The sequence below is a fragment of the Macaca nemestrina genome, chromosome 1 (assembly GCF_043159975.1).
Source record: "Macaca nemestrina isolate mMacNem1 chromosome 1, mMacNem.hap1, whole genome shotgun sequence".
NCBI classification, from domain to species: domain Eukaryota; kingdom Metazoa; phylum Chordata; class Mammalia; order Primates; family Cercopithecidae; genus Macaca; species Macaca nemestrina.
Genome location: NC_092125.1, coordinates 13742416 through 13761125, shown reverse-complemented (window position 1 = coordinate 13761125; position 18710 = coordinate 13742416). Strand labels below are relative to the sequence as shown.

Below are 18710 nucleotides of genomic sequence, written 5' to 3'. Positions count from 1 at the left end.
TTACCAGGCACCCAACAGGAGGATCCTTTATTCGTCCGAATAAGGTAAATTTTGGAACAGACTTTCTTACTGCAATTAAGAACCGCTATGTGTTAGAAGATGGACCAGAGGAAGATAGAAAAGAACAAATTGTTACACTTGGAAATAAACCTGTGGAGACTGTTGGTTTTGACTCTCTTATGAAACAGCAAAGGTAAGTGGAGTTTTTAATGGCAGAGCTGACTTTTATGGTTTTATTAAGGTTCAGAATTTAAATACCCATGACTCTACATGGACGCTCACGAATTTGCTTCTAAATTGGTTTATGGTTCCACAGAAACTGAATAAAAATTTGAGGAATCCAAGGATTATTTAGGGAAATTAAAATTCTTATGTTAGCACAGGATTGGTAGATTTATCCAGTTTGCAATTGAAACATTTATTGGCCCATCATTAATATTCACATCATATTATCTCGTGTTGACTAAGTAACTAAGGCTGACATTTGGGTTCTTTTCTATTTCATGGTGATGGTAAGTTGGGAATGGAAACAGCAGTCTGAATTGTTCCCTATGCCACAGAGGGTGCTGGTGCCATCTATTAATAGTAGGGAGTAGTTCCCACCTCTGGCTGCACATCTTCATCCCCCGGGGAGCTGTGAAACATGCGGCATCTTTGGTCCCATCCCAGCTCTGCTGAATCACAATTTTGCGATATGGGCTCTAAATAATGCATTTTATTGTATTGTATTGTATTTTTGTTTTTATACAGACAGGATCTTGCTATGTTGCCCAGGCTGGTCTTCAACTCTTGGGCTCAAGCAATCCTTGGCTTCCCAAAGCACTGGGATTACAGGCGTGAGTCACGGCACCCGGCCTTAAAATAATGCACTTTAAAACTGCTGTATGAGAACATTCTCTTTTCTCTGAAACTGTATATTGTGACTTTGCACAAGGAGGCTTACTAGTCATTCCAGTGAAGTGCTCGAATCAAAGAGAGAGAAAGTTAATATTTACACAAAACCAGTCATGGCTGCACAAGAACTGGCCAGGCCTTGCAGCTTACTACTGTGGTGAGTGACTTGGACGAGGCAGCTGGGTAAGGACCCCTGGTGGCCACTGTGAGAATCAATTTGTGGCCACTTGGAAGCCTGCAGTATATTCCCTTTCAGTCTCTAAAAGAATTAAGCTATAGTTCTGTCCAAAGTAAATTTCTTTACTATCTTTTGTTATTATTGTTATTAATAAAAGTGCACATGGGAACAATATTGAAAATAAATACATTTCTTGGTACATCTACTCTTTAGCATACATGGCCCCCATTAAAAAAAACTCAGAATAAATCAAGAGTTTTAGAAAAAGGAACAAATGGACTGTTCTTTATAAAACAAAATACCTTGATTGTTGAGAATTTAGCAATCACAAGTTGAACACAAAAGTATGACTAATGCCACCACTTGGATATAAGTATCATAAATGGGCTGGGTGCGGTGGCTCATGCTTGTAATCTTAGTACTTTTGGAGGCCGAGGCAGGCGGATTCACATCTACCTCTTAAGGCCAGGAATTTGAGACTAGCCTGGCCAACATGGTGAAACCCTGTCTCTACTAAAAATACAAACAATTAACCAGATGTGGTGGTATGTGCCTGTAATTCCAGCTACTTGGGAGGCTGAGGCAGGAGAATCGCTTGAACCTGGAAGGTGGACGTTGCAGTCAACCGAGATCGTGCAGCTGCACTCCAGCCTGGGTGGCAGAATGAGACTCTGTCTCAAAAAAAAAAAAAAAAAAAAAAAAAGACATAACTATCATGAACAGTTTTTACTGTTTACCCTACTGATTTACTTGGATTTAAAGAACTACATGCTTCATAGGGGTTAGAGTTCTTTGCCTTGTTCCCATTTAAAATATAAATAGCTTGGGCAACATGGCAAAACCCTGTATCTACAAAAAATAAATAAATAAATAAATAAATTAGCTGGGTGTAGTGGTGCGTGCCTGTAGTCCCAGCTATTTGGAAAGCTGAGGTGGGACGATCACCTGAACCCAGGAGGTCAAGGCTGCAGTGAGCCATGATTGCACCACTGCACTCCAGCCTAGGTGACATAGTGAGACCTTGTCTCAAACGACAAACCAACAAAAAACCCAAATATTCAAATATCTCTTACCCAAAAGAAGCATTTTTTTTTTTATTGGTTAATCTCTTTCAGAGAATATTGTGGGCTCTAAGAATATTAACAAATTGCAAATGGATTTTCATCCCCTAGTTTATGAACAACTATGTAACTCATGAATTTTTCTGTAAATGACCCTACTACTTGAGTATCATTGAATTTAACCATTAGCTAGTGTCTTTCTTGATTGAAAAGGTAAAATTTTAGAGATTCTGGAGCAATCTTGTATGTTGGCTAGAGATTAGTCAGTTCAGAAATTATAAGACAGCTTGGTGGAATGCAGCCAGTGTTGGAGTTAGGCTGGGTTCAGACGCCAGCTAAGGCACTTTTGGCTCTGACAGAAGTTAGAGATAGCTACTTACTGTTTCTAAGCCTCAGTTTCCTCAATTACAACATAAAACCTAAGAAATAAGTGCTGTTGTGAATAACAAATGAGATCCTGCAATTAATGGTAGCTTTAGGAGTTTTTTTTAGGAGTTGAAACCTCTACTTTAAGCCACTGTCTTATCTCCTCAATAAAATCCAGCTGACCAGCTTTGAGATCGTACCACTAAGACTCAATAAAGGAATCAAAAACAAATTTAAAAAATTTGTTTGTATGTATGGTTTCTCTTGGAGATGGTTTTGGCTCTGGAGTGATGCTTGGATTGAGATCTGAGTCCTCACCCTTAGTGCCAAGTTGTCCTGGCAAGGCAGGCTATTTTAAATTTTAGGGGGAAGGAGCGACATCTGTCGGACACAGTGCAAACTGCAGTTTGAAGTAGTTGGCTGTTTCTGAGATTCCTGTCGTTCTTTTCAATGATGTCATAAGCCTACAAAGCTGGCTTTTGGGCGATTGCTGCGATAAAACACAAGTATTTATGTACATTTATCATGCATCAATAGAAATATTTGTTTTATAAAAAAGCAAGTATCTCTTAAATCAGTGTGGAACTGGAAATGGAGTTGGTGGCGTCCAGTCTGATTGCAGGGTTTGGGAAGTTGGGCAGTGCCCAGCAGACACTGAGTTGACAGGACATAAGTAATGATTAAGTTGTTTGGCCCTAACTACATACTTAATTGGAACTGTGAGGTATTTATTTTGGCCTAAGTACCACGAAAAAAATTACTGAAACCATAAGGACCCTGTGGTCTGAGAAAGTTTGGGACCCTCTACCGTTGAATTCTGCTGCTGCCTTTTGTACCCTAGATTTTCTTTCCTTTTTTTTTGTTTTTGTGTGTTTTTTTTTTTTTTTTTTTTGAGACAGAGTTTCGCTCTTGTTGCCCAGGCTGGAGTGCAATGGTGTGATCTCGGCTCACTGCAACCTCCACCCTCCCAGGTTCAAGCGATTCTCCTGCCTCAGCCTCCTGAGTAGCCGGGATTACAGGTGCCCACCACTATGCCAGGCTAATTTTTGGTATTTTTTTTTTTTTTTTAGTAGAGACGGGGTCTCTCCATGTTGGCCAGGCTAGTCTCAAACCCCTGACCCCAGGTGACCCATCCACCTTGGCCTCCCAAAGTGCTAGGATTACAGGCGTGAGCCACCACGCCCGGCCACGTATTTGTTCGTTTGTGACTGGCTTATTTCACCTAGCATAACGCACTCAAGGTTCATCCACATTGTGGCATATGTCAGAATTTCCTTCTTTTGTTTTTTAAGTTTGCACAGTATTGCATTGTATATGCATGCCACGTTTTGTTATCCCTTCATTTGCTGATGGATACTTGGGTTCTTCCACCTCTTGACTACCAGGAATAATGCCGCTGTGAACTTGTGCATATACCGTGGCCTTTTAGAGATGTGAAGTCTGAGGCACAGAGGTGCTAATTCACTTCTCCAAAGCCAAAGGAGATGGTGGAATCGGGATTTGAACCCAGGTGGTCTGGTTCCAGATTCTGTGTTCTTAGACATTATATATGCGGATTCTTTTCATGAATAGAAAACACAAGATTCTCTCCACTTAACAGATGGCTGCCAGAAGTATCTGGTCATGCTGGAGCTGGGCACGCTTTCTAGGAAGTCCTTTAGGGAGGCTTTTACATGTGAGTGCAAGAAGCACTCCATAGCGTGTACTTCTGCATGGTTGGGAACAATCTAAATGTCAGCAGAAGAATATCTATGTTCCTTGTGGTCTGTTCATGTAACAAACACTATCAGGTGTGAAGATGAATGTCCTGGAGCTCCATGTGTCACTGTAGTGAAATCTCACCACTGAACAATAGACTGTTGAAGAAAAAGTCAGCTGCAGGCCGGGCGCGGTGGCTCAAGCCTGTAATCCCAGCACTTTGGGAGGCCGAGACGGGCGGATCACGAGGTCAGGAGATCAAGACCATCCTGGCTAACACAGTGAAACCCCGTCTCTACTAAAAAATACAAAAAACTAGCCGGGCGAGGTAGCGGGCGCCTGTAGTCCCAGCTACACGGGAGGCTGAGGCAGGAGAATGGCGTAAACCCGGGAGGCGGAGCTTGCAGTGAGCCAAGATCCAGCCACTGCACTCCAGCCTGGGCGACAGAGCAAGACTCCGTCTCAAAAAAAAAAAAAAAAAAGAAAAAGTCAGCTGCAGAAGGCTCTGCGGAGTAGAATACCATTTATATCAAGTTTCAGAATATTAAAAAATGCTGTATTTGTTTAGGGATATGGAAATATATGGTAAAAATATTAAGAAATGGCCGGGCGCGGTGGCTCAAGCCTGTAATCCCAGCACTTTGGGAGGCCGAGACGGGCGGATCACGAGGTCAGGAGATCGAGACCATCCTGGCTAACACGGTGAAACGCCGTCTCTACTAAAACATACAAAAAACTAGCCGGGCGAGGTGGCGGGCGCCTGTAGTCCCAGCTACGTGGGAGGCTGAGGCAGGAGAATGGCGTGAACCTGGGAGGCGGAGCTTGCAGTGAGCTGAGATCCAGCCACTGGACTCTAGCCTGGGTGACAAAGCGAGACTCCGTCTCAAAAAAAAAAAAAAAAAAAAAAAAAAATTAAGAAATGCTTAAGATTAAATAAACACCAAATGTAGTGTAAGTATAAGGTTACGCCGGGGAGGGCTGGGTGCAGTGGCTCACACCTGTAATCCTAGCACTTTGGGAGGCCGAGGTGGGTGGATCACTTGAGGTCAGGAGTTCGAGACCAGTCTGGCCAACATGGTGAAACCCTGTTCTACTAAAAATGCAAAAATTAGCCGGGTGTGGTAGCAAGCGCCTGTAATCCCAGCTACTCGGGAGGCTGAGGCAGGAGAATCACCTGAACCTGGGAGGTGGAGGCTGCAGCGAGCCTAGATCGTGCCACTGCACTCCAGCCTGGGCAACACAGCGAGACTCCAGCTCAAAAAAAAAAAAAATAAAAGGTTACCCCTGGGGAGTAGAGGGAGAATCGTGTTTGGAGAGGCCCCCAGAGGACTTCAGCTGCATTTGTAATATTTGTAGTGCTCTTTTTTTGATAATGTTTTATTTCTTAATTTGGGTGGTAGTTACTGGTATTTGTATATTATTTTTGGTACCCTTTTATATGTCTGAAATGTGTTTAATTTTTTAAAGGGCCAGTGGATAGCATACGTGCTTACGTATCCATGTGAACTCTGTTTTTCATGCAGTCAGCTGAGCAAGTTGCAAGAAGTTTCTCTGAGGAACTGTGCAGTAAGTTGTGCTGGTGAAAAAGGAGGAGTTGCCGAAGCATGTCCTAGTATCCTTTTCACCGAGAGCTTGTTACTGGAATCTGACTTTGGATTTGATGCCTGTGCCAGAGACTGCTAATTGCCTACCCATTGTCCATTCTTCGCAACTTCCTTCCTAATGCAGTTCAGTTTTGCTTGGTGTAGTTGGGGCCCAGATATATTATTTACCTTCCCAGACGCCTTTGCTTGCAAGTTTGCCAGCATGACTTCCCCTAGTTGAGGTGGAAGTTTCTGGACCGGGCTCCTTGAAAGGAGGCACACTTGGCAGGGTGCAGTGGCTCACGCCTGTAATCCTAGTACTTTGGGAGGCTGAGGCAGGTGGATCACAAGGTCAGGAGATCAAGACCATCCTGGCCAAGATAGTGAAACCCGTCTCTACTAAAAATACAAAAATTAGCCGGGTATGGTGGCATGTGCCTGTAGTCCCAGCCACTCAGGAGGCTGAGGCAGGAGAATTGCTTGAACCCGGTAGGCAGAGGTTGCAGCGAGCTAAGATCGCGCCAGTGCACTCAGCCTGACGACAGAGCAAGACTTCGTCTCAAAAAAGAAAGGGGGCACACTTAGTTGGCCTCTGCCTTTTGCCTGTTGCTTTTCCCCTTCCCCCTGCCTTGAGCGGATGGAATGCCCAGGGCTTTGGCAGCTGTCTTACAAGTGTGAAGAAAGCCATCTGGTACACATTGGGAGAGCAGAGGAGAGGGAACCTGGGCCGCTGACAGTGTACCGGGAACCCAAGACGAATCTGCTTCAGCCCTGGTCTGTTTTCTCATGCATTTCTTTTTTTTTTTTTTTTTGAGATGGAACCTTGCTCTGTTGCCCAGGCTGGAGTGCTGTGGTGTGATCTCAGCTCACTGTAACTTCTTCCTCCCAGGATCAAGCGATTCCTCTGCCCCAGCCTCCCGAGTAGCTGGGATTACAGGTGCCTGCTACCACATCTGGCTAATTTTTGTATTTTTAGTAGAGATGGGGTTTCGCCACATTGGCGAGGCTGGTCACGAACTCCTGACCTCAGGTGATTCGCCCGCCTCGGCCTCCCAAAGTGCTGAGATTATAGGCGTGAGCCACACACCTGGCCTCATGCAGTTATTTTTAGTGGGAAAGACTCTGGTTCTGGTTTCATGCAGCTGAATGCGCTTTGTTATAATACTCCAAAAGAGGCTCTTTATGAAGTTTGGAATCTGTTTTCTCTACCTTCTCTTATTAGTGTTATTTTTGTCATATATTGCTTTTTTGCCCATAAGCAAAAATGTTGGAGGTGAGTTAAAAGAAAATTTCGAGGATGGGCATGGTGGCTCATGCCGGTAATCTCAACACTTTGGGAGGCTGAGACTGGAGGACTGCTTGAGGTCAGGAGTTTGAGACCAGCCTTGGGAACATTGCGAGACCTTGTCTCTATAAAAAATTAAACAAAACAAACAAAACAGAGTGTAGTGGCATGTGCCTGTCATCTCAGCTACTCAGGAGGCTGAGGTGGGAGGACTGCTTGAGCTCAGGAGTTCAAGGCTGTGAGGAGCCTGTCATGCACTATACTTCAGCCTAGATGACAGCTAGACCTGGTTTCTATTAAGAAGTTTCCTGGCTGGGCGCGGTGGCTCATGCCTGTAATCCCAGCACTTTGGGAGGCCAAGAGGGGTGGATCACGAGGTCAGGAGATCGAGACCATCCTGGCTAACACAGTGAAACCCCGTCTCTACGAAAAATACAAAAAAATTAGCCAGGCATTGTGGCGGGTGCCTGTAGTCCCAGCTACTTGGAAGGCTGAGGCAGGAGAATCGCTTGAACCCAGGAGGCGGAGGTGGCAGTGAGCTGAGGTCACGCCATTGTACTCCAGCCTGGGTAACAGCGAGACTGCGTCTCAACAAAAAGAAGAATTTCCCATGGTAACCAAATAGACTTTCTCTAACTTTAAAAGGTCTTTCCCCAATTCATTAAGTCTATTTGATCTGTACATAATAACTTTTGCAAAAAGTATCAGTTTTGATCAGTTTTTTTCTGAGTGCAGAGATGCCAGGTGAAGTAGCTCTCTTTGGCAAAATGCCCGGATGGTGCAATGAAGGAAATTAGATCAGAACTCTCTCCATCTGCATGTCTGCGGTTTCAGTTCCCTTAGGGGAAACAGCCTGGGGGTCTGTTGGGACCTGTGGTAGCTGCAACATCCACTGTCTGCCCTTGAGCAGCCTCCTCTGTTGACCCCAGCGTGCTGCAAATATGTGGTCATTTTCAGAGCTAGGCAGCTGGAGTCAGGGGAATGGAGTGGATGCAGAAAAGAGTTTGCTAAGGAGCCAGTGCCACAGAAGTGTCAGAGCATTCTGCTTTCTGCCTGGTCTATTCCTAAACTATTTGAGAAGATTGGTCATCGGGCCGTGTGCAGTAGCTCATGCCTGTAATTCCAGCACTTTGGGAGGCCAAGGCGGATGGATCACCTGAGGTCAGGAGTTCAAGACCAGCCTGGCCAACATGATGAAACCCTGTCTGTACTAAAAATACAAAAAATTAACCGGGTATGGTTAATTACGGGTGCCTGTAATCCCAGCTACTCAGGAGGAGGCTGAGGCAGGAGAATCACTTGAACCTGGGAGGCAGAGATTGCAGTGAGCCGAGATCATACCACTGTACTCTAGCCTGGGTGACAGAGCGGGACTCCATCTCAAAAAAAAAAAAAAAAGGGGGTGGGGGACCAGGTGTGGTGGCTCATGCCTGTAATTCCAGCACTTTGGGAGGCCAAGGCGGGTGGATCACCTAAGGTCAGGAGTTAGAGAACAGCCTGATCAATGTGGTGAAACCCCATCTCTACTAAAAGTACAAAAATTAGCCGGGCATGGTGGTGCGCGCCTGTTATCCCAGCTACTTGGGAAGCTGAGGCAGGAGAATCGCTTGAACCTGGGAGGCGGAGATTGCAGTGAGCCGAGATCACGCCATTGCACTCCAGCCTGGGTGACAAGAGCAAGACTCTGTCTCAAAGAAAAGGACAGATGTGGCAGTAGATGGGTTTGGGAGTGCTGGCTGTTGGGTTGCTCAGAGCTGTCAACAGTGTCCTGGAGAATCAGCATGTTGTTTGTTTATATTGCACTTTTCTGGAGAAAAATGTCCCCCAGGACACGAAGAAATGAGGTTTCACGAGATAATCCGGTCACGGTTGGTGTTTGCAGATACAGTGATGAATGTCTTGCAGGTCCCAATTGAATTCTCGCCAGAAGCTGAAGTATTGCTTTGGGTGCTTAATCCAGTCATCCTGTTTTGAGTTGGTCTGTCTTTGAGGTTATTTACTCGACCAGAACTCAAGGCATTGGGAGCGCTGCAGACCTGGATATGTCAAATCTCAGGGCACTTCCAGGGGAGGGGATGAGCTGCCTCCTCCCTCATGACCGGCGGAGGAGAATCTGTGCCCGGAGGCCTGACCTGTGCGTTCACGGGGGCTCCTTGAACGGTGTGTGTGGGAGGGGCGACCACATATTGAGAGCTGTTCGTGGCTGATTCAGGATGTAGGTGGTCTGTATGCTCTGTACAGACCTTAGAGACAGTTACAACTCTAGGCTACATAATAGGAAACAGCAGTGAAGGAAGCGTGATTGGACTTAAACCCTTCCTCAGCAGCCTAACAGCCGATTTAGCAGGGTTAATGGAAACACAGGGTGGCCACAGTGTCACCCAGAGGCCTGGAAAGCACCCCTTGCATGAGCCTGCGTGAGGCGGTGTCAGGAAGCTGGGGCAGCCAAGGGGAGGCTGAGGAGGAGCAGCGGAGGAACAGTTTACAGAAGCCACCATGCAGATGTGTCCCCAGGGGTGGAGGAGGAGCCCGAGGGGACCTGGAGGGTGTTTGCCGGGTCTGGAATTTTCGGCAGCCTGACTCTTTTCCCTTCCATTTGATGCGACGGCCACAGCAAAATCAAGGCTATCCTGTAGGTACTCATACTACCAGTTGAAATGCAACTGTTTACGAGGGTAGACCCCATTGTTAGCTCCAGGCAGCTGGCAGGATTTGGGCATGGGTAGCTGGCGACCGGGTTTGGAGTCATCCCTTTCTTCGCATCTTCTCTGCCATCCTTCCCTTGTTCCTGACCTTCTTGCAGAGCTTCCTAATTGGTTCCTGCCTAAAATATTTCCTTTCTAACCAATGCTTTGGAGTGATGCCGCTGTTTTTGTAAAGAAACTTTCTCCACGTTTTATGTACGTTTGATGACCCCTGTTGCATTAAGGGGTGCAATGAAATGGGTTTTGAATCAAGGCTGACTTGGGTGTAATTTCCCACTTGTTCATTTGCACACAATGACACAGCTCTCTGACTGCTGTGCTGCTGTTTTTTCTACTGTGAAAAAGGAAAACAACCCAGAAATCAGCATAGCCCCTGGGTCTGGTTGGCAGTGGCGGCAGCAGTGAGGGCGGTGGCTGTCCCTGCTGCTGTTGTTATTACTGGATCTTAGAGCTCTTTTTTTTTTTTTTTTTTTTTTTTTTGAGATGGAGTCTCACTCTTTCACCCAGGCTGGAGTGCAGTGGCGCGATCTCAGCTCACCGCAACCTTCTGGCACTCAGGTTCAAGCGATTCTCCTGCCTCAGCCCCCTGTGTAGCTGGGACCACAGGTACGTGCCACCACCCTTGGCTGATTTTTGTGTTTTTTTTTTTCTTTTTTTGAGATAGAGTTTTGCTCTTGTTGCCCAGGCTGGAATGCGATGGCACGATCTTGGCTCACCACTACCTCCGCCTCCCGGGTTCAAACGATTCTCCTGCCTCAGCTTCCCGAGTAACTGGGATTACAGACATGCGCCACCACGCCCGGCTAATTTTGTATTTTTAGTAGAGACGGGGTTTCTCCGTGTTGGTCAGGCTGGTCTCGAACTCCCAACCTCAGGTGATCCACCCGCCTCGGCCTCCCAAAGTGCTGGGATTACAGGCATGAGTCACAGTTCCCGGCCTGATTTTTGTATCTTTTTTTTTTTTTTTTTGAGATGGAGTCTCGCTCTGTCGCCCAGGCTGGAGTGCAGTGGCGCGATCTCGGCTCACTGCAAGCTCCGCCTCCCAGGTTCACGCCATTCTCCTGCCTCAGCCTCCCGAGTAGCTGGGACTACAGGCGCCCACAACCGCGCCCGGCTAATTTTTTGTATTTTTAGTAGAGACGGGGTTTCACCGTGGTCTCGATCTCCTGACCTTGTGATCCGCCCGCCTCGGCCTCCCAAAGTGCTAGGATTACAGGCGTGAGCCACCGCGCCCGGCGATTTTTGTATCTTTAGTAGAGACAGGGTTTCACCATGTTGGCCAGGCTGGTCTCGAACTCCTGACCTCAGGTGATCTGCCCACTTTGGCCTCTCAGAGTGCTGGGATTACAGGCGTGAGCCACCGCGCCTGGCCTGGATCTTAGAGCTCTTCTTTTGTCACTGGCCAGTCCTCGTCAGTCACTTCTATGGGACCTTTCTCTGGTTGCAGGGTGTTGGGTGTACCCCGAGGCTCAGATATGGGAGCTCCTGGCTTCTTGAGAGACCTTCTGGGGTGTGGCTGGCACTCCTCCACGGCCTGCCCTCTTGGACATCTGTCTCTCCAGCCGCTGCTTTGATACCTCTGTCTGGATGTCTCATAGCCATCATAGATTTAGCATGTCCAAAACTAAGACCCCTCACGCCTGCCCATCCTGTAGTCTTCCCCTCTTAGTAAATGACAGTTCCAGTTGCACAGGCCACAGATCTTGGAGTTGTCCTTGACACTCCCTGTCTCCCATGCCTCACACCTAAATCCACTGGCAATCCTGTGAGCCCCAGTCCAGAGTCAGACGCCCCCTCTGCCGTGGTCTGCCCTCTCATTCTGCTGCTCTGCTCTGGCCTCCGGGAGACTCCCGGCCCTCCTTTGTTTCCTGTAATCGTGCTCAACCCAGCAGCACAGTGACTTTTCCTTTTTTTTTTTTTTGGACATAGTATAGATCAAAGTCAAAGCAGAGTGATTTTTAAAAGACCCAGGTCATCTGTCGCTGTTCCAAAGCCTCCAGTATCTCCCGTTTCAAGCAAAGACTAGCAAAGACTTTGAAGTGGCCTGCAAGGCCTTTGTGATGTGTGGCCTGGCCCCTTGTCCCTTGTGACCTCGTTTCTAGTACCCCCAAGCCCATCTGCTCCAGTCACACAGGCGCCGGCTGTCCCGGTCATAGGCTGAGCTCGTTCCCATCCTAGGGCCTTTGCTCTTGTCACTCCTCCACCGCGTGCTCCTCTCCCAGATGACATCCCCCCATTTCCCTCAGCTCTCTGCTCAGATGCCCTCTTGTTGGAGGAGGTGGTCTTCCCTGAGCACTGCATATAGAACAGCCACACACCTTTCCTGTGTGCCCTGCTCTGTCCCTGAGCACAGACAGGCCTGCCTGTGACACACTGTAGAGGCCCTGTGTCGCGATCATCTCTCCCTGGTGAGACTCTGCTTTGCCACTGTGATGCTCCTGGCCCTAAATAATTACTTGCAGAATAGACCAGTACATTGAATAATTTCCACACATACACATGTTAGATGAGAGTGTAGGCTCCTCCGCTAGCTGGCCCGGTCCTGCTGCAAGCTCCTTTTTCTCTGTGGGGACCTGGCTAAGCTGTGCCCCTTCCTGATGGCGCTGCACCTGCACCTAGCCCCTCACCTGCACTTGTGTTGCCCATCAGCTTTGCTTTTCCAGTCCCACTGTGTTATCCTCTCTGAACCCCTGTATCAGGGGCAGTTGGAGTGATACTGTTATAACTGCTTCCAGGCTACGGCACACCCTCTCAATTCCTAAGTCATGCACTTTTGAACATGTGTCCCAAGTTGACCCCTCTTATCTCCCCTGCAGATGCTATTTATCTGGAGATTCCTATGGTAATGGTGCCCCATAGAAGGTCATGTGCTGGGGTGAGGCTTGTGTGTATACCTTAGGTGCTTAAGAAATCAAAGTTACCCTCACCGCTTTTCCCCTCTCCTTTTGTTGGATAGTGCTAGGATGGTTTAATGTTATGACATTTGGTTCTTTTTCATTTGATTGTAGATGTTTGTCTCAAGTTTTGAGTATATAACAATGAACTTTTAATTTATTTTTAGTTTTTTGAGACAGTCTCACTCTGTCATCCAGGCTGGAGTGCAGTGGTGCAATCTCCACTCCCTGCAACCTCCGCCTCCCCGGCTCTAGAGATTCTCGTGCCTCAACCTCCTGAGTAGCTGGAATTACAAGCACATGCCACCACACCTGGTTAATTTCTGTATTTTTAGTGGAGACAGGGTTTTGCCATGTGGGCCAGGCTGGTCTTGAACTCCTGACCTCAAGTGATCCCCCCACTTTGGCATCCCAAAGTGCTGGGATTACAGGCGTGAGCCATCGCGCCTGGCCGGATAATGAACTTTTTAGTTTCTCAGTGAAGTTTTGGATAACTTAAAAGTATTATGGCCGGGCGCGGTGGCTCAAGCCTGTAATCCCAGCACTTTGGGAGGCCGAGATGGGCGGATCATGAGGTCAGGAGATCGAGACCATCCTGGCTAACACAGTGAAACCCCGTCTCTACTAAAAAATATACAAAAAACTAGCCGGGCGAGGTGGCGGGCTCCTGTAGTCCCAGCTACTCGGGAGGCTGAGGCAGGAGAATGGCGTGAACCCGGGAGGCGGAGCTTGCAGTGAGCCGAGATCCGGCCACTGCACTCTAGCCTGGGTGACAGAGCGAGACTCCGCCTCAAAAAAAAAAAAAAAAAAAAAAAAAAAAGTATTATGTACTCCTGAAAAAATTTCAAGTTAACTAGAGGGTATAAAATGAAAGGTTAAAGCACTCATGCTGAGGAAATAAGAGTAACTACGTTTATGTCTTTTGTGAATCTTTTGAAATTACTGTTTCTTAACATGTGCTTTTAGATATTAGAAGGGTAGATTTGTCAAAAAACCTGTTGTCATCATGGGATGAAGTGATCCACATTGCTGATCAGCTCAGACACCTGGAAGTCCTTAATCTCAGGTATGAACTCTTGGTTGCCGAATTTTCATGAACAATAAAAGTCATCTCCTTGCTCCCTCACAGCATCTCTGAGGCAGAAAGATTAAGGCTGCCACCTGATGATGCAGGAGTTAAGAAGAAATTACTCAGGCTGATAGTGAGGGTATAGAAGTCCTCAGTAAGGTATTCCTTTTAATGAAGAGCAGCCCCAAATTATTTTCCTTTCTAACACAAGCAGCCTGTAAAATGGAGCTGCAGACATGTATTTTTGAGATGGAGTCTCACTCTTGTTGCCCAGGCTGGAGTGCAATGGTGCAATCTCGGCTCACTGCAACCTCCCCTTCCTGGGTTCAAGGGATTCTCCTACTTCACCCTCCTGAGTAGCTGGGACTATCGGTGCCCACCACCACTGCCGGCTACTTTTTGTATTTTTAGTAGAAGCAGGGTTTCGCCATGTTCGCCAGGCTGATCTTGAACTCCTGACCTCAGGTTTTCCACCTGTCTCGGCCTCTCAAAGTGCTGGAATTACAGGTGTGAGCCACCACGTCCCGCCTCTTTAAGGACACTTTAAGGGCACATCGATTATTATAGCCTTGCAAACGGTCACATGAGGTGATTCATGAATAAGGAATGTGTTTTAACTTTTATCAGGTGGGGGATGAGTTAGATTGACATTGAACTGCAAGATCTTATTTCTTTTTAGCCTGACCATAAAGATGGAAGGTTGGGGGAGGTGATATTTAATTGTGGAGTAGGAGAGGAGAGGTGATATTATTAAAAGTGCTTGTTTATTTGAAATTTGAAACCTTCTAGCATTTAATTGCTGTAGGAATGAGTAATTTCATTGGGATACTGTTTAATTCTGTTTTGATAAGGATTTTTCGTTAATCTAACTATTTTACTAATGTCACAGTTTTCCAGGCCTTCCTGAGTATTTGATTTGTTTTAATCTCAGAACCTAACTTTCCAAGGGTTTAGCCAGGCTTCCTCCTTTTTTTTTTTTTTTTTTTTTTTTTGTTGTTGCCCAGGCTGGAGTGCAGTGGTAGGATCTCGGCTCACTGCACCCTTCGCCTCCCAGGTTCAAGTGATTCTCCTTCCTCAGCCTCCCAAGTAGCTGGGACTAGAGGCACCTGCCACCATGCCCGGCTAATTTTTGTATTTTTAGTAGAGACGGGGTTTCATCATGTTGACCAGGCTAGTCTTGAACTCCTGACCTCAGGTGATCCATCTGCCTTGGCCTCCCAAAGTGCTGGGATTATAGGCGTGAGCTTCCACGCCCGGCACAGGTTTCCCCTTTCATTCTTAAACCATTTTTGCATAGACAGGTGAGTGTACAGTATAGCAGGTAGGCCTGAATGAATTGTGCTCCCAAATAGAGCAAATAGGGGTAACTCAACCCATGGTGTCTCATCTTCGATGGGCTTGTGTTTTTTAATATATCTTCTTTCAAAGTGACTGTCAGGATTGAATAGAGTTTTGAGAAAGAATTTAAGGGACAATAATTTCATCCATCCTCCTAGCCAAAGGGCAGACTCTATGTTTAGAGAAGCAAAATGCTAGCCCACGATTCAGTGTATCAGTAAGACTGGAGAACGGGACTTTGCTTTGCACTGTCCAGAGCCATGTCTTGTGAAGCTGGAAGCTCACCTTGCAAATGCCTGAGTTTCGGGTTTAGGAAGCCTGCAGCCGCATACGGCTGCCCTAATCCTGTGAAAGCATCTTTACACAGCTGATCCCAAAAAGTTGTAAATTGTAAATGTTAAAAATTAGGTAGTCTTGATTCACTTGAATCATTAAAAAAGTGATTTCCATTTTAAGATTGAAACAAATCAAACCCCTTAGATTAAAACCCAAGTTGTTGCTTTCAACGACTATTTCAGTTGGGTTTACTGTATAGAAATAAGTATATTGTATCTTCTTTTTCTACACAGTGAAAATAAACTAAAATTTCCCTCCGGTTCAGCATTAACTGGAACGTTTTCTGCACTGAAGGTTTTAGTCCTCAATCAAACAGGAATAACGTGGGCTGAGGTAATCATATTTCTTTGGTTTATTACACATTAATAAGCAATTAAAAATGTTTGATTTAGTAGGGAATTGAAGTATAACTGTGGCTTCGTTTAAATCATCCCAATATCTATTAATAGATAACAAGATTCTTTAAAGTGCCTTGCAAAATCGAGTTAAAAGCGCATCGTAGTTGAGTTTTGCATCTAGGAATCCGTGTCCTCTCTCAGCTCACTTGGACTTGTTCTGGGGCCTTTATAAACAGTGGCGCTCCGTTGTGGTATGCACCGAGGATGTGCTGAGCGTCGTGTTAGCTATTGATAGTTCCCTGAGTTTTCCTGTAAGTTTTTTTTTTTTAGAACAGAAGCCAAGCAGCAGAAAGGTTCTCACATCCTTTTCTTGTTAGAAGTTCGGCTTTTGGAAGCCACGGTTCATTTTATACAGCTGGGCTCAAAAGTAGACTTGTGGGTCCTCAGCACAGCAGCGTTTGGGACTTATGTCTGGCAGTACAACTTCCTCTGAGGTGTGCTGACTTCACACACCCAGAGCATGCCACTGTCTGTTTTTTTTTTTTTTTTTTTTTTTGAGACGGGGTTTTGCTCTTGTTGCTCAGGCTGGAGTGCAGTGACGCGATCTTGGCTCACTGCAACCTCCACCACCCAGGTTCAAGTGATTCTCCCGCCTCAAGCCTCCCGAGTAGCTGGGATGACAGGCATGCACCACCAGGCCCAGCTAATTTTGTATTTTTAGTAGAGACTGGGTTTCTCCATGTTGGTCAGATTGGTCTCGAACTCCTGACCTCAGGTGATCTGCCCACCTCGGCCTCCCAAAGGGCTGTGATTACAGGCCAGAGCCACGGTGCCCAGCCCACTTTCATTTTTATTCATTTATTTTTCTTGAAACAGAGTCTTCGCTCTGTTGCCCAAGCTGGAGTACAGTGGCGCAATCTCGGTTCACTGCAACCTCCGCCTCCCGGGTTCAAGCGATTCTCCTGCCTCAGCCTCCCAAGTAGCTGGGATTACAGGCGCCTGCCACCATGCCCAGCTTATTTTTGTATTTTTAGTAGGGACGGGGTTTCACCATGTTGGCCAGGATGGTCTTGAACTCCTCAAATGATCTGTCCGCCTCGGCCTCCCAAAGTGCTGGGATTATAGGCGTGAGCCTCCGCACCCGGTTCGGGCATTCCACTTTCAAACCAAGGGTGTAGAAATACATTCCCAGCTATGTTCACCCAGGAAGTGCCACAGAGGCTGCTCAGTGAGAGACAGGTGGGTCCCTTGTGCCCTTAATATGCCCACGGAGCCTCTTTCCTAGGGCCCCTCCTCTGTGAGGTGCTTACTTCCTCTCCAGTGTAGATGCAGCTGGAAGACAAGAAGGGGCCAGGCACTGGGGCTGACACCTGCAGTCCCAGCGCTTTGGGAGGCTAAGGTGGGAGAATCACTTGAGCCGAGGAGTTTGAAGCTGCAGTGAGCTAGGACCGCACCTTTGTACTCCAGCCTGGGCGACAGAGCAAGACCCACCTCACCCTCCAAATAAACTAGGAAGGGCACACAGAAATTCAGGTGGTAGAGATGACAGTAAAGTTCCAGTGAGAAAATTTAGAAATAGTTGGTGAGGCTGGGCATGGGGGCTCTCACCTGTAATTCCAGCCAGCACTTTGGGAGGCCCAGGCAGGAGAACCGCTTGAGGCCAGGAGTTCAAGACCCACCTAGGCAACATCGAGAGATCCTGTAGATGCTATATATATTATTATATATAATTATGTAATATTATATATTATTATATATAATTATGTAATATTATAAAATTATGTAATTATCACATAATTATATATAATAATATATAATAATTTTTTGTAAAAAATTTTTTGTAAAATTTTTTTTTTGTAAAAAAAAATTAGGCTCATGTGCAGTGTGGTAGCAGCAGGCACGGTTCTTGACATGCAGAAAGATGCCAGCAAGTTCGTGGACCTGTGCATGGGGCAGAAATTCTCCACCAGCAACTGCGTCATCAGTGCCAAGGACCATATATCCATGTGGATGAATGTGGCCAAGGCCAACAAGGTCACGGGCAGGTTTAACAGCTAGTTTAAAACCTGTGCTATCTGCAGGACAGTTTGCGGGATGGGTGAGTCAGATGATTCCATTCTCTGGCCATGGCCAAGGGTGTTATCTCAACTATTTTGTTTTTGAGATGGAGTCTTGCTCTGTTGCCCAGGCTGGAGTGCAGTGGTGTGATATTGACTCACTGCAACCTCCGCCTCATGGGCCAAAATGATTCTCCTGCCTCAGCCTCCCAAAGTGCTGGGATTACAGGTGTGTGCAACCATACCCGGCCATTTTTGTATTTTTAGAAGTAATGGGCTTTCATCCTGTTGGCCAGGCTGGTCTCCACCTCCTGACCTCAAGTGATCCACCTGCCTCGGCCTCCCAAAGTGCTGGGATTACAGGCATGAGCCACTGTGCCTGACCTCAAAGAACTTTTGACTGGAGAGAATCATGGATGTAGGATATTTGTTGTAAATATATAATGAAAACTTAAAAAAATGTATAATTAAAAAATAATGAAAGAAGAAATAACTGTTGAGAAATTTATGAAAGGATATGAAAAATTAGCATATCCTTTACAAACCCAGATTGGCATTTAGAATTGAGGAAAGGTGTTTAACATCAACTTACTTCTTTTGGTTAAGCAAATTCTATCAAATACTAATACATGCGGTTAGTATCTCCTGTTCCACCTCGTAGCTGCCTTACCTAAACCATGCATTGACACCTACCTCCGAGGCCTCAGAGTGCCCACAGTATGTGCTCCCACAGCATTAAAATGCACTCCTTTAACATTTTATTTATCACCCCCCCACCACCATTCCAGGCCTGAAACAGTCTTATGAACTGTCGGTGAGGCACTTGTTTGCTGAAACAGTAACTGAGCTGAATCCTCGTGGTGGTTCCTATGAACACCCGGGAAGAAACAGCCAACAGAGGCCACCTG

General features: G+C 46.4%; 1 protein-coding gene across 3 annotated transcripts in view; it reads left to right on the top strand.

Moving 5' to 3' along the window:
* LOC105474604 (tubulin folding cofactor E) overlaps positions 1 to 18710 on the top strand; it is a 69363-nt gene that overhangs the window by 35544 nt on the left and 15109 nt on the right. For all 3 annotated transcript variants that reach the window (XM_011729402.3, XM_011729401.3, XM_011729404.3), the window contains exons 3-6: positions 8 to 193; positions 5721 to 5809; positions 13631 to 13730; positions 15641 to 15740. In XM_011729402.3, the coding sequence (XP_011727704.1) occupies positions 8 to 193; positions 5721 to 5809; positions 13631 to 13730; positions 15641 to 15740 (475 nt within the window). The remainder of the gene's footprint in view (positions 1 to 7; positions 194 to 5720; positions 5810 to 13630; positions 13731 to 15640; positions 15741 to 18710) is intronic.